The sequence below is a fragment of the Acinonyx jubatus genome, chromosome D1 (genome assembly GCF_027475565.1).
Source record: "Acinonyx jubatus isolate Ajub_Pintada_27869175 chromosome D1, VMU_Ajub_asm_v1.0, whole genome shotgun sequence".
Classification (NCBI taxonomy): Eukaryota; Metazoa; Chordata; class Mammalia; order Carnivora; family Felidae; genus Acinonyx; species Acinonyx jubatus.
In genome coordinates, this window is record NC_069390.1 from 54,715,601 (window position 1) to 54,728,757 (window position 13,157).

At 44.0% G+C, this 13,157-nt stretch overlaps 1 protein-coding gene across 2 annotated transcripts in view; it reads right to left on the minus strand.

Annotated features, from left to right (window-relative positions):
- Positions 1-8,431: 8,431 nt before the first annotated feature.
- Positions 8,432-13,157, minus strand: part of CLPB (ClpB family mitochondrial disaggregase) — a 141,561-nt gene continuing 136,835 nt past the window's right edge. For both annotated transcript variants that reach the window (XM_027039747.2, XM_027039748.2), the window contains 5 exons: positions 10,290-10,446; positions 9,749-9,822; positions 9,484-9,603; positions 9,154-9,258; positions 8,432-8,746 (listed from right to left, as the gene is read on the minus strand). In XM_027039747.2, coding sequence (XP_026895548.2) covers positions 8,498-8,746; positions 9,154-9,258; positions 9,484-9,603; positions 9,749-9,822; positions 10,290-10,446 — 705 coding nt within the window. In that variant the 3' untranslated portion in view covers positions 8,432-8,497. The remainder of the gene's footprint in view (positions 8,747-9,153; positions 9,259-9,483; positions 9,604-9,748; positions 9,823-10,289; positions 10,447-13,157) is intronic.

Below are 13,157 nucleotides of genomic sequence, written 5' to 3' on the forward strand. Positions count from 1 at the left end.
ATAAAAGCAGCCTCCACTTAGGAAGGCTACAGGGGAAGCAACAGTTTATGGAACAGCCAAAGTAAGCAGTCCCTTTAGGGGACAATTAAGTTGAAGAGTGATGGAAACATTCCAACAAGAAGGTGCTTACATAGAATTTGATTATAGGGGCACCTGGGTGGCTCAGTCGGTTAAGCATCCAACTTCAGCTCAGGTTATGATCTCGCGGTCCGTGGGTTTGAGCCCCACGTCGGGCTCTGTGCTGACCGCTCAGAGCCTGGAACCTGTTTCGGATTCTGTGTCTTCCTCTTTCTCACCCTCCCCCATTCATGCTCTCTCTCTGTCTCAAAAATAAACGTTAAAAATTTTTTTAATAAAAAAAAGAATTTGATTATAGAAGGCAAGTGCTGGAAGGCACAGGCAAAGGGCTGGGAAGGGGAGCAGTATGTGTGATGTGGTGGTAGATGACCAATGAGGTTCAGACGCTTGGGATTACTGTGACAAACCTGTGAGGCATGGTGGGATTAGACTTGACTTTTAGGCGATGGTGAGCAAATAGTTCCAGGACTGTGGTCGAGGCTACATTCCTTATTTCTGCAACTGGTCATGGCCCAGAGGTGGGGGTGGGTGGGGTGGCACTCCAGTGACTTCCCTCCTCTTCTACTCATTCCATATTCTCCTTGCCCTATGTCATCTCCTTAGATCATTAGTGTTCTTTGCCTAGTAGGTGATCCAAATCTTTGTTCTTTAAAAATCCGAGTGGTCCTAGTATCTAATACCTAATACATAGTATCAATTAGGACCACAACAAAATAGAAAATTGCTTAGATGTAAAAAACATGGACATAAATCTGAGGAAAGTTCTGGAGTGTTTTCAGATTCACCTATTTTTTATACTGTCCTTTCTTGCATTATGGTTTCCAGTCTTCCCTTTATCTCTCTGAACATTTTAAACATATATAAATTCAGATTCTTTTAACAATTTTGAGTAATCTCTACATGTGAGTGGTGGCCAAACGCACAACCCTGAGATCAAGAGTTGCAGGTTCCACCAACTAAGCCAGTGAGGCACCCTTCAGACTCTTTTAAAAACAATTCTTGGAGTGTAATCTCTCCCATTTGTTCTTTCCTTGGTTTGTTGTTTCTTCTCCTTCTTCTTCTTTTGTAACTTTTTCAATTTCTCCCTGTAAGCTCATTTTTAATAGGACTTGTTTTCCCATGGGTTCCTTTGTGAAAAGCTGATTATGGGAATATCCTTAAAGAACAGTAACTCCTTGACTTCCACTCTCACAAATCCTTTGACTTTTGGGTTCCCATTCATTTCTGGCACCTTGGGATCTCCCATTTTTAGTTTCAAGCCCAGTTATGTGTTAAACTTTTTGTTGTTACATATTATTTCCATGTTTGAGGGTGGGAAGGGATTTTGCCTGTAACTACTCCATCTATTGCAAACTGGTCCGAAGTCAGCCCAAAGGGTCTTTTGAAAACATAAATATGGTAATTTCATTCCCTTAGATGGCATTCAAGGCACTATGAAATTAGGAAACTTGCTTCTCTAGCTTCATTTTCCACCGCTTTCTCCTCTTTTCCACATCCAGATACAGTCTCCACATTCTAGTCACAGATGACTCTTCTCTTTCCTTTCTCTCTCATTGTACCTAGGGTGTGTGTTGGTGGGAGTTAAATGGACTCATTCTCTAGTTTGCACACTATTAAGTAGTTACTGCCAGTAGCTTGTATGTTCTAAGAGCTAGATCCAGAAAACAGTATCTCCAGGTGCCTTCACATCTAGACACTGCAGTGTAACATGAGTTTAGTTAACTTAAAAAAATTTTTTAATGTTTATTTTTGAGAGAGAGTGAAAGAGAGAGAGAGAGAGCGAGAGAGCACACGCGCATGAACAGGGGAGGGGCAGAGAGAGAGGGAGACACAGAACCCGAAGCAGCGTCCAGGCTCCGAGCTGTCCGCACAGAGCCCAATGAGGGGCTAGAACTAACAAGCCGCAACATCATGACCTGAGCTGAAGTTGGACACTCAACTGACTGAGCCACTCAGGCACCCCTAGTTAACTTTAAATTAAAAATGCTGTTGAGTCTAGTTAGGTTTACACTGAATTATATATTGAGTCATACTTTTCAAGAACTTGGTATATCTTCTCATTTTATGCCCTTCAGTAGGATTTTCTTAAGTTTATTCTTAAATATTTTATAATTTTGAATAGGTAACACATTAATATGGTTCAAAATTAAAAGTATAAAAATGAATATCGTGAATTTTCCACTTCCATTGCTATCCCCCTCTCTCTACCCAATTCCCCTTTCACAGGTATTTTTTTTGTATATATGAACAAATATATATATGTATTTGTTGCAACTGAATGAAATACCTTTCCTTTGTTACTGTTTTCTAGTTGACTACTGCTAGAATAGAAAAAAAGCTATTGATTTTTATACATTTACCTTTTATTCATACACTTACCAAATTTCCTTATTATGCTACTAGGTTTTAGTATAGTCTCTTGGATTTCCTAAATACACAATCGTTTTTCACCAAAACAAGATAAGTTATTATTTTCCAGTATTTTCATCAATTATTTAGTTTTCTTGCCTAATTGTTTTCAGTTGAATTTTCAAAGCAATGTTGAATCCTGTCTTATTTCAGACTTCAATAAAAACAGCTTTAGTATTCACTATTAGAAATGTTTGTGATTGTTTTTTGATGAATTATCTTTTCCTTTTACTTACAGCTTTATTTTACATTAAAAAAAATTTTTTTAAGGAATCTCTATGTCCAATATGGAGCTCAAAATCAGGACCCCAAGATCAAGTTACATGCTCTACTGGCTGAGATAGCCAGGCACCCTTAGAGCTTTATTTTTATATCATAAATCATTAAAACTGAAAAATTTTATTCAATGCTTTTTCAGCATATACTGATAAAATATTTTATCTCCTTTAATTTAGCAAACTTTATTTGAAATAATTTTAGAGTTAGAGAGAAGTTCCAAAAACAATATAAAGAATTCCTATATATCCTTACTCAGATTTCCCACCTGTTAATACTTTACTCTTTTGTTTTATCATTGTGGGTGTGTATGTGTACATGTGTATACATATATGAGTCCATGCATCTGTATGTATGTATGTGTGTATGTATGTATAGTTATATATATATATATATATATATATATATATATATATATATAAAGTTTCCAGATACATTTGCAAATTTTTACCTTTAACCTCTAAATACTTCAATGTATATTTTATAAAAACAAGGACATTCTCTTAATCATGTATTATCAAAATAAGAAAATTGATATTGATCTGACATTTAAATAATCTAGTTTTTTGTTTTTGTTTTAAGTAAGCTCTACACCCAACACAGGGCTTGAATCTGAGATCAAGAGTCGCATGCTCTACCAACTGAGCCAGCCAGGTGCCCCTCTTTGTTCTTGATGTAGTGACTTATATTAATAAATTTCTAATACTGAGGTTTGTACCACTGAAATAAACCTAATATGATCATAGCATACAATTCAACTTTGTTTTATTTGGAATTTTTAATCTATAGGCATAGGTGAGATTAGGCTAGGACATTCTTTTAGGCACTATCAGGTTGGAGTATTAATCTTATGCTGGCCTTTAAAAATCAACCAAGCATCTTTCCATCTTATCCCACAGTCTGAAGCAACTTATAATTAAAAATTGTAACTCATCTATTTGTTGGGCTGGATGACAGCTTCAAGTGGTGTTCACCTTGTGACAATTCAATGAACTGTATACTTGTGATTTGTGCATTTTTCCACATATATTTCAATAAAAGAAGTTTAAGTAGGGGCGCCTGTGTGGCTCAGTCGGTTAACTGTCCAACTCTTGATCTCAGCTCAGGTCTTGAGATCGAGCCTGTGTTGGGCTCTGTGCTGGGCGTGGAGCTTGCTTAAGAGTTTCTCTCTCTCCCTCTAGCACTCATGTGTGCTCTCTCTCTAAAAACAAAACAAAACAAAAAAGTTTAAAAGAACATGATTTTTTAAAAGGATAAATGTTTAATAACCTTTCCAATTTTTTCTTTGGTAATTAATTGGTCTATTCAAAGTATGTTTTGGGTCAGTGTTTGCTAGGAAATTATCTATTGTTTCCAAATTTGTTGCCATAGAATTCTCCTAAAATTTAAAAAGTTTCCATATTTACATGGTTTCTCATTCCTAATTCTGCAGGTTTTTTGGTTTTTTTTTTGGTTTTGTTTTTTTTTTTTTGCTGTTTTTCTATTTATCAAGCTGAGGTTTTATCTATTTTATTGGTGTTTTCAGAGTCATTTTTCTACTTGTCTTTTTTTTTTTTTTTGGTTTCCTACTTTTTTAAAAAGTTTATTCATTTTGAGAGAGAGAGAGAGAGAGAAAGAAAGAGAGAGAGGAAGAATCCCAAGCAGGTTCCTCGATGTCAGTGTAGAGCGTGACATGGTGCTCATTCCCACAAACCATGAGATCATGACCTGAGCTGAAACCAAGAGTAGGACGCTTAACCAATCGAGCCACCCAGGTGTCCGTTTTCCTACTTTTTAACTTTAGGTTTTATCTTTATTGGTCCATTTTCTATTTTTGTATGGTTTAAATGTGTTTCTTTCCTAAATCTCTAAAACAATCACTACACATCTTTGAGTTTTTCTTTCTGAATAATAAGTGTTACATTTTAACTTTCGAGCCCAGTCTCACACATTCCAGGATACTCAGTATGGGATCAGGGTCTTACTTTACCCCATTTACTGAGGGTCCAATCCTGGCAGGTCCTTCTGGCTGGGCACAAAATCATGACAAATAAATGTGTGCTTGTTGAATAAATGATACTGTTCTGTCCTGGGACCCACTGTGAAGATCTGTGCTTGCTGCAAGGCCCACCCACCCATCCAAATACCTGGAGCATCTGTCATATGCTGGCACTGTGTCAGGTCTTGTGAATAGGGCAGTGAACTAAACAAGTATCTGCCCTCTGGGTGTTTATATTCTAGTGACAAACACAGACACAGAACAAGTAATACAAGTGAACTAAGTATTGCCTAGGATGCTCTGGAAGTGATGATAGGGACCCAACATCACTTAGGAGGTCTACCTAAGAATCTGTAGAAGTGGTAATACTTAAGTTCCTCAAAATCTGAGGATCTACTCTGTCTCCTACTTTCCTCTCAGGAAGGTGGCCATTGGGTTTTCTAATATGAAAGTTGTCTGGTCTTGAGTTATATGCCTATTGCTCCTAGTCACAGCGGATTGAACCAAAGACTGACAGCCAGGCATACGAACTTAATCCAATAGGAATGTTCCACATAGGATGGTCACTAACTGACTGAATTAGAGCCCCTAAGGGAAGTCTGAACACCAAACAGAGTGAAAGGAGAAGAAACAGAGATAGCAGAAGAAGAGAAAAAGAAAAGTAAAGTATAATAGTGTCACAAATCCTATGGTATTGGATTGGAACTCTAGGTATCACCTGAACTCATGATTTTTAATAATATACATATAGACACAATAATAAATTCAGATGTGCGTGATGTGTGTTAACATAAATACACATATTTCTTTAGCTCCGTATGCTGAAAGGGCCTAGAAATAATGACACCCCAGTAGCAATGAATACATCTGATGCCCATTCTCGAGTGAAAGGAACCAGGAGCTACCTGGGGAAATAACTGATGCCAGGGCTAGAACAAGAAAAATATGAGTGAGCTTGGAACATCCTGTGGTGCTAGAGAGTAAGGAAGTACTTAAAAAAAAAATGATGAGGACAATGCTGAAACAACACAGAAGCCAACTTGAGAGAGTTCCTGATGGCCAAATCTGGGCCAGTATGAGCAACAAATGAACTATTTTAGTATTAGATTATAACCCATAGAATAAAACAAATATCCATTAGTTTATACTGATATAAATTATTGGATAAATATATGGGGGAAAAGAGATAGCTCTTCCCCACAGTAGAATACCAACTAATACATATAAAATAAGTAAACAGAAAGTCATCATTAGGTCAACACAGCATTAATACTTGTAAACAAAAGCCACTTGGTTTTTGGATGCTAAAATTAGTGGGCAAAAAGTCTAAGAATAAATAAGACATTGACACAGCTTCAAAGTATCTCCCCACAAGATTCTTACTAATTTCAAAGGGGAAATTAGTAATTTTACAGTGGAGAAACCTGGTACACACCACCTCAGCCATGTGATCAAAAGTAACATCACCACCTGCTATGAGGCACTAGAGGGGCACATCATCAGTTCTGGGGTAGTTTTGTCAAAAATGCAAACCCTCAATCTAATCACATGAAAACAGAAGACAAATCCAAATTGAGGAACATTCTACAAAACAACTGGCCTGGACATTTCAAAAGTGTCAAGGTCATGAAAAGCAAAGAAAAATGGAAGCATTGTCACAGGGTGAAGGAGATGAAGGAAACAGGACAACAAAATGTAACATGGACAAAAAAGGGGGGTGGCACCTGGGTGGCTCAGTTGGTTAAGCATCTGACTCTTGATTTCAGCTCAGGTCATATCTCACAGTTCGTGAAGCTGAGCTCTGCACTGGCTGTACACTGACAGTGCGGAGCCTGCTTGGGTTGTCGCTCTCCCCCTCCCCCATATGTGCGTTTGTGCACGCAGCACTCTCGCTCTCAAAATAGACCAACTTTGAAAACAAAACAAACAGGGGCACCTGGGTGACTCAGTCGGTTGAGTGTCTGACTGCAGCTCAGGTCGTGATCTCACAGTCCGTGAGTTCGAGTTCCGTGTTGGGCTCTGTGCTGGCAGCTCAGAGCCTGGAGCCTGCTTCAGATTCTGTGTCTCCCTCTCTCTCTGTCCCTCCCCCGCTTGTGCTCGGTCTCTCTCTCTCTCTCTCAAAAATAAACAAACATTACAACAATTAAAAACAGAAAAATAAAACAAGACAAAAACCCCCACAAAATGTAACACGGGATCCTGGATTGGACTTTGGGTCAGAAAAAGGGCATCAGCGGGAAACCTCGCAAAATCTGAATGTCTACAGAGTAGTTAGTACTGCATCAATGTTAATTTCCTGCTTTTAATAACTATACTACAGTTTTTAAGATGTTACTATTACGAGAAGTGAGGCGAAGGGTATATGGGAACTCTACCATTTTTGCAACATAAGCCTAAACTTATTTCAAAACAAGAAGCTGTAGTAGTAGTAGTAGCAGTAGTAGTAATAATAAAAAGAACAGCAGTCACTGAGGTAGGGAACAGCAGGCAGCTCCTTGAGGGGCTGGACAGTGATTACTGGAGCATCTGCTGGAGCCCATGCCTTAGCTTCTGTCTGCTTCATACCGACCATACTGTCATGGCATTCCTCCATCACCTGCCCCCATTTTCTGCTTCCTGAAAGAGATCAGCTAACACAAAAGGAGAGTTCTAAAACGGCCCTGCAGGGTGATGGAGTGGTCATCAATGGTGGCTACTGTCGATGGAGCCCAAGGATGCACCAGGCCTTGCTGTGCCCTGCTAAGCTGGGGTTGAAACGTGGCTGGTTTGTGGAATGCCCTTGGGGGATGGTGTGCAGCCCCTCTGCTTAGTGACAAAGAAGGAGACTGCATGGGGAAGCTATTTATTCCAGACTAACTTAGTTGGGACAGCAGAATAGACAGAGCTGCTACAGATGTCATGGCCACTTGGGCACAGGACTGACTTCATTCTCTCTCTCCCTCCAGCTCCCCAATGTCTGTGTTATATTCCTGAAGGAGGTCCCATAGAGCTGAGCTTGCTTGGTCATTTGGTACTGTTGTCCAGTTCCAGAGCAGAGGAGGGTAGTGACCCAGTCAGCCTTCCTCCTAGAGGTGCCTTATTCTGGCTTTGTTCCAAAGCTGGAGAAACATGGTCTGGCCTGACACCAGAATGTGTGGTGAGGGGGAGTAGCTACCACATGGCAGTGGAGTGGGGGATTCTATGGGTCCCTTCTCCTTGGAATTTTAGGGCATGGGAAAGAGGTAGCCTCAGCCTACACTGTACAACCTCTGTGCCTGGGCCTCTGCATTCTTTCTCCACAATCTGTGCAGACATTATGGGGACTCAGTTGCATGAGGGCCAGCAGAGGGTGGCAGACAGGTCGCAGCCTGGTCCCTGTCTTTCCTGAGCCAGATCTGTTCTTAGCTGTCAAACTTCTGAGCTTCCTCGGACCATGATAAAGTTCCAGAGAGTATACAGGCCATGGGGATCATGCTGAAGGATAGAGAAAAGGGACGTCCTTCTCCTCCCTGCTCTGAAGAGGGTGGGAAGACAGCCCCTCTCCTGGGGACCTGTTAGCAAATTTTGGGCCCATAACAAATGGTCCAGGGGAGGGCAAAACCCCTATTTTTGATTTTGAGGCTAAGGAGGGGTCTTCCTGTGGCTGTGGAGGTAAACAGGCCTTAGGCTGGGTGGAGACGAGGTAAAGGGCATGAGGGGAAGATAGGGCGGTTGCCATGCCACAGCCGAGGGGTCTTTATTGGATGTCGAGGGCATGTATAGGTAGGTAGGTAGAAGCTAGAGGCTGTGGCACATCTTCTCAGGGTGTAGCGGTGCCTGGATGTCCAGTTTGTGGGTCTTGCTGTCCTTGTCGATGATCTCCAGCCGCAGCTTGGGTGGACGCTTCTCAGCCTGAGGTGAGGGCAGTTCAGGGCTCTTGAGCAGCTGCTTGTCTGAGTCCTCCACAGTGATACGCAGAGTACAGCCCCCTGGCAGCAGATCCTGTTCATAGGCGGCTGCCAGCTGGTTCACCACACGGCGTTCTACCTGCAGGTGACAGGTGAAGTGGTCGTCACCGCTGTGGCCTGGGCTAGCATGTGGCCTGAGCCTGGAGCCCAGGCTCCATCACTTACTGCTAGGGCAAGTCAGAAACCTCTGAGCTTCAGTTTCCCTCTGCAGAGTGGGGCTAAAAACACACAGTTTAAAGGACTATGCTAAAGACTCAGGGGTGTCAGTTTCTGAGGTTCCCAGCTCAGTTCCTCACTCCTAGCAGGGATTCATACTCGGTTATCCTTCAGGACAGGGGTTTTACTTGATCATCTTCTGGTTTTGGTTGTGAAGGGGCATCTGCTCTGGGTATGAACTATTCCAGGTTGGGAGCCCAGGGGCTGGGTCTGGGGCCCTGGGGTGGGAAGTGTAGAGGTGCCTTACTTCTCTAAGGATCCTGTGCTCACCTCATGCTTGATGGAGCGGGCGCCATAGTGCACGTTGTAGCCGTCGACCAACACGTCTGCCACCTCGCGGTCCCAGAGCAGCGTGATATTGTGCCTTTGCTTGGCCTGAGACAGGTCAGATAGGAGCGTGCCTGCATGTGGCCCAGTGCTTTCCATCTCTCACCACTCTGGCCTGAGGCCTGGGCCTGTGAATGACTGTGTGCCCCTGAGGCCACTGACCCACACCACTGTTCTCCAAGCCTCTAGGAAGGGGGTGCTCCCAACCCAGTGTTCCCCAATTTCCAACAGGCAGATGACCCATCCCCACCCATAGGCAGTTCCTATTCTTACTCTCTTGGCCCAGAAGTTCAGTTCCTTGTTGACAAGTTGGATGAGCTCCGAGTGGCAGAAGGGGAGGAAATAGACAATCTCATTGATTCGTCCCAGAAACTCATCCCTCCGGAAGTGAGCCTGTAGGGCCAGGTTAGGGGTGGGGTGAGCTCTGTGACCCAGAAGGGGTAAAGGGAATTACTAGACCCCAAAGGGGAAGACAGAGAGATGGCTAAGGGGGATCTTCCCACCCAAGACTCCAATAGGAAGGACAAAGACCTCTTACTTTCAGGATGGGGCGAATCACATTCTCCTTGAAGTTCTTTGAGATGGTAATCTTGTCATTAATCTGGACATCCCCTGTGGAAAAAGAATCATAAATTGCCTACTCCCCACACCTAGGGAGCTTTGGGAACTGTGTCTGCCTCGTGGCCCCATTTATGAAAAGAGATCTGGTCCTGCCCCTGATGGTCTGTGTGATCCTGGTCAGGGTCTCAGGCTCTCTACGCCTTGGCCTGCTCTCCACCTGAATATTGAGAGGGTTAGAACTGGGCACTTCCTGAGGCCCTTCCATCTCTATGTGCTACAAATCCAAAGCTCAGGATTCCTTAGGGTAGGAGTTGTGTGAGGGAGGAACAGAGGGGGAGAAGAGTCAGGACAAGACTTGAGTTCTGACTTGGAAGAGGGGTTGGAGGGTTCACTTCCAAATAGAAAGATGACAGATGTGGCCTCCTGCTTGATGTCATCCTCCACCTCCTGGGGAAGAGATGTGCTGGTGGTCTGGGCACCTGCTCAACTGCCCAGACAGCTCAGGCTGTGTGCCATACCAAGGTTTTCAGCAAGACGGTTATGGCTCATCTCCAAAGCCTCCTGCCGCAGCTGCAGGGCATGCTGTGCGATCTCATCACTGGCCACGTTGGACGTCATGATGAAGATGGCATCCTTGCAGTCAATTGTCTTCCCTTTTCCATCCGTCAGCCGGCCCTGGGAAAGAACAGTGACTCCATGTTCATGGAGGGTTAAGCCTGACTACCTCTTCCAGAAGTTCTCTCTAGAACCCTCAGCTGCTCCCTCCTCCCAGTTCTCTGAGCACTATTCTCACACCTAGGCTGCAGTGCTCACTGCCCTGGGCTGCAACCACTCCACCTGTTGAGAGTGACTTCAGGCAATATTGCACCTCTGTTTGTCATCAATAAGGGCCCTTGATTCCTCTCTGGCACCCTGGAAGTCAGCCTGATTAAACATGCATTTATCCAACACACTTCCTTGGTGGCCCAGTCCGGGCCAGGCTCGAGGCGCACCGCACCTTTGACATTCTCCTCCTTAAGAGAAGAAATGCCACTCAAAAAACCAGCAATGACAATTCAGTGAGTTAAGTGGTATAAGGTCACTGTAGGAGTTCAGAGGAGGGTATTTTATAGGGCCACTGTGAAGACTAATATGGTCATGTTGGTTAAAAACCCTTAGTTAACCAAACTATGCAAATATCCTGAACTGTTATTATGACAGCAGACAATATACATTTGCTGTATCAAAATGAATGACATGAACTGAAACCAGTATAAACTCTGCATCTTTATTTATTTTTTTAATTTTTTAATGTTTATTGGTTTTTGAGAAAGAGAGAGAGAGACAGACAGACAGACAGACAGTGCAAGCAGGGGAGGGGCAGAGAGAGAGGGAGACACAGAAATCAAAGCAGTCTTCAGGCTCTGAGCTATCAGCACAGAGCCTGATGCGGGGCTCAAAATCACAAACAGTGAGATCACGACCTGAGCCAAAGTCAGATGCTTAACTGACTGAGCCACCCAGGTGTCCCCAAATCTCTCCATCTTTAAAGCCATCCTTTTGCCTGACAGAGAGGAAGAGAAAACAAGGCTCCTCTTTAGCCAACGTGGGAAGTTTCCTTGGAATCTTTAGCTCTTTCTGAAGTGACACAGATGAAACCATCTATACAGGAGACAGATGCACCGAGAAAAGATACAAGGAGCTACAGTAGAAGGGACAGAACAACGAAGAAAGTATAGTTGTCTGGGGCCACTCAGTTCAAGGGCAAGAAGCTCCACCTACTCAGCAAACATCAGGGCTATGACTGTACAACAGCACTTTATAGTCATTTATGACAAAAGCAATGGTCAGGGCCTCGCTGAGCAGAACTGATGGGAATAACAACAGTGGACACCGATGGGGCACTTCTACATCCACTGCAGGTCTCCTGTTTAGTGCTTTCCATGTGCTCCCACACTCTTCCCACAAAGCACAAGCTCATGCCAGGCCATAGACCATGGCTCTGGGGACAGGTCACTGACCTCAACCTGTCAGCTCCTGCCTGCCCCAGGCTCAGATGGTAACTAGTCCTCCTTTAACAATTCCCATTCCCTGGTGGTATGGACCTGACTCAGGGTCAGCCCTTGCTTCTAAAGCCAAAGCAACGGCAGACTAGCCCTGGCCCTCAGGGGCTAAAGGGGAAGAATTGTGCATTAACCTAGCACCTACTCCATGCTGGGCATGGTATCTGGTGCTTGTTAGCCTTGCTTTATATGGGTCTTTGACACAGGCCTCTCAGAAAGTGTTAGTTCCAAGGGGGTCTATTTAGAATAGATGTGCAGCTCAAGTCCTAATCACTTTCTTGTCCCTGCCTTGGGTGGGAAGAAGGGAAAGCAAGGGTGGGAGCAGATAATCTTTAGCTTTTGCCATTAGCTTCCCTATCTATGAGTTATAGATCAACAGAATCTACCTGGGGGCAATTCTTTTTTTCCTTTTTTAACATTTACTTACTTTTGAGAGAGACAGAGACAGAGTGCAAGCAGGGGAGGGGCAGAGAGAAAGAAGGAGACATAGAATCTGAAGCGGGCTCCAGGTTCTGAGCTGTCAGCGCAGAGCCTGATGCGGGGCTTGAATTCACGAACCATGAGATCATAACCTGAGCCGAAGTCAGATGCTCAGCCAACTGAGCCACCCAGGTACCCAGGGGCAATTGTAGTTTTGAAGACCTGTTCTGTGCGTGTGTGCGCGCGCGCGTGTGTGTGTGTGTGTGTGTGAGATGTGTCCAAATGTGCGCATAGGACACTGTTCACAGAACTCAACCCCAAGGACTGAGTACACATGCTGCTATACTGGCTAGAGCAACAACCAACAGCAATTTCATTCCAGGATCAAAGCGCTGCTTCTAACTGGGCCTGTGGATGGGTCCTAGAGGGGTGACGGGAACAGGTGCAGGGTAAGACTGACCCAAAGGATGACTTTCAGTGTTCATGTCTTCTCTTCCTCAGAGTCTTTGGCAATAGGATGTGTCCCAAAGAGGGAGTTGTCACTGGCACACCTCCCAGCAGTGACTGGGTGGGTGTGAATGCTACCCTGGGTTATAGGGGTTGCTTTCCCACTGCTTCCATCCTTGAAGGGAAGAGCAGGTTGGGCTCCTCAGGAGCCAGTCTCTTCTTGGGACTTCTTCCCTGTGCTACAGGCTCTGGGGTCATAGTCCTGCTTGGTGTTTTGGTGAGAACATTAGGGCTCCTGCTTCTCTGGATCCAGGCTTGTGAGAACTGGGCTAGGTGGGAACAAGGGTGCTTCCTTCATGCCCTCAGACTGGATCATATGCCCCCACAACTCCCGACAATTGTAACTTATTCTAGCTCAGCATGCACCACAGTGGGCTAAAATGCTTTTTGCTGCCAGTCTGCCCCACTCATTCATGA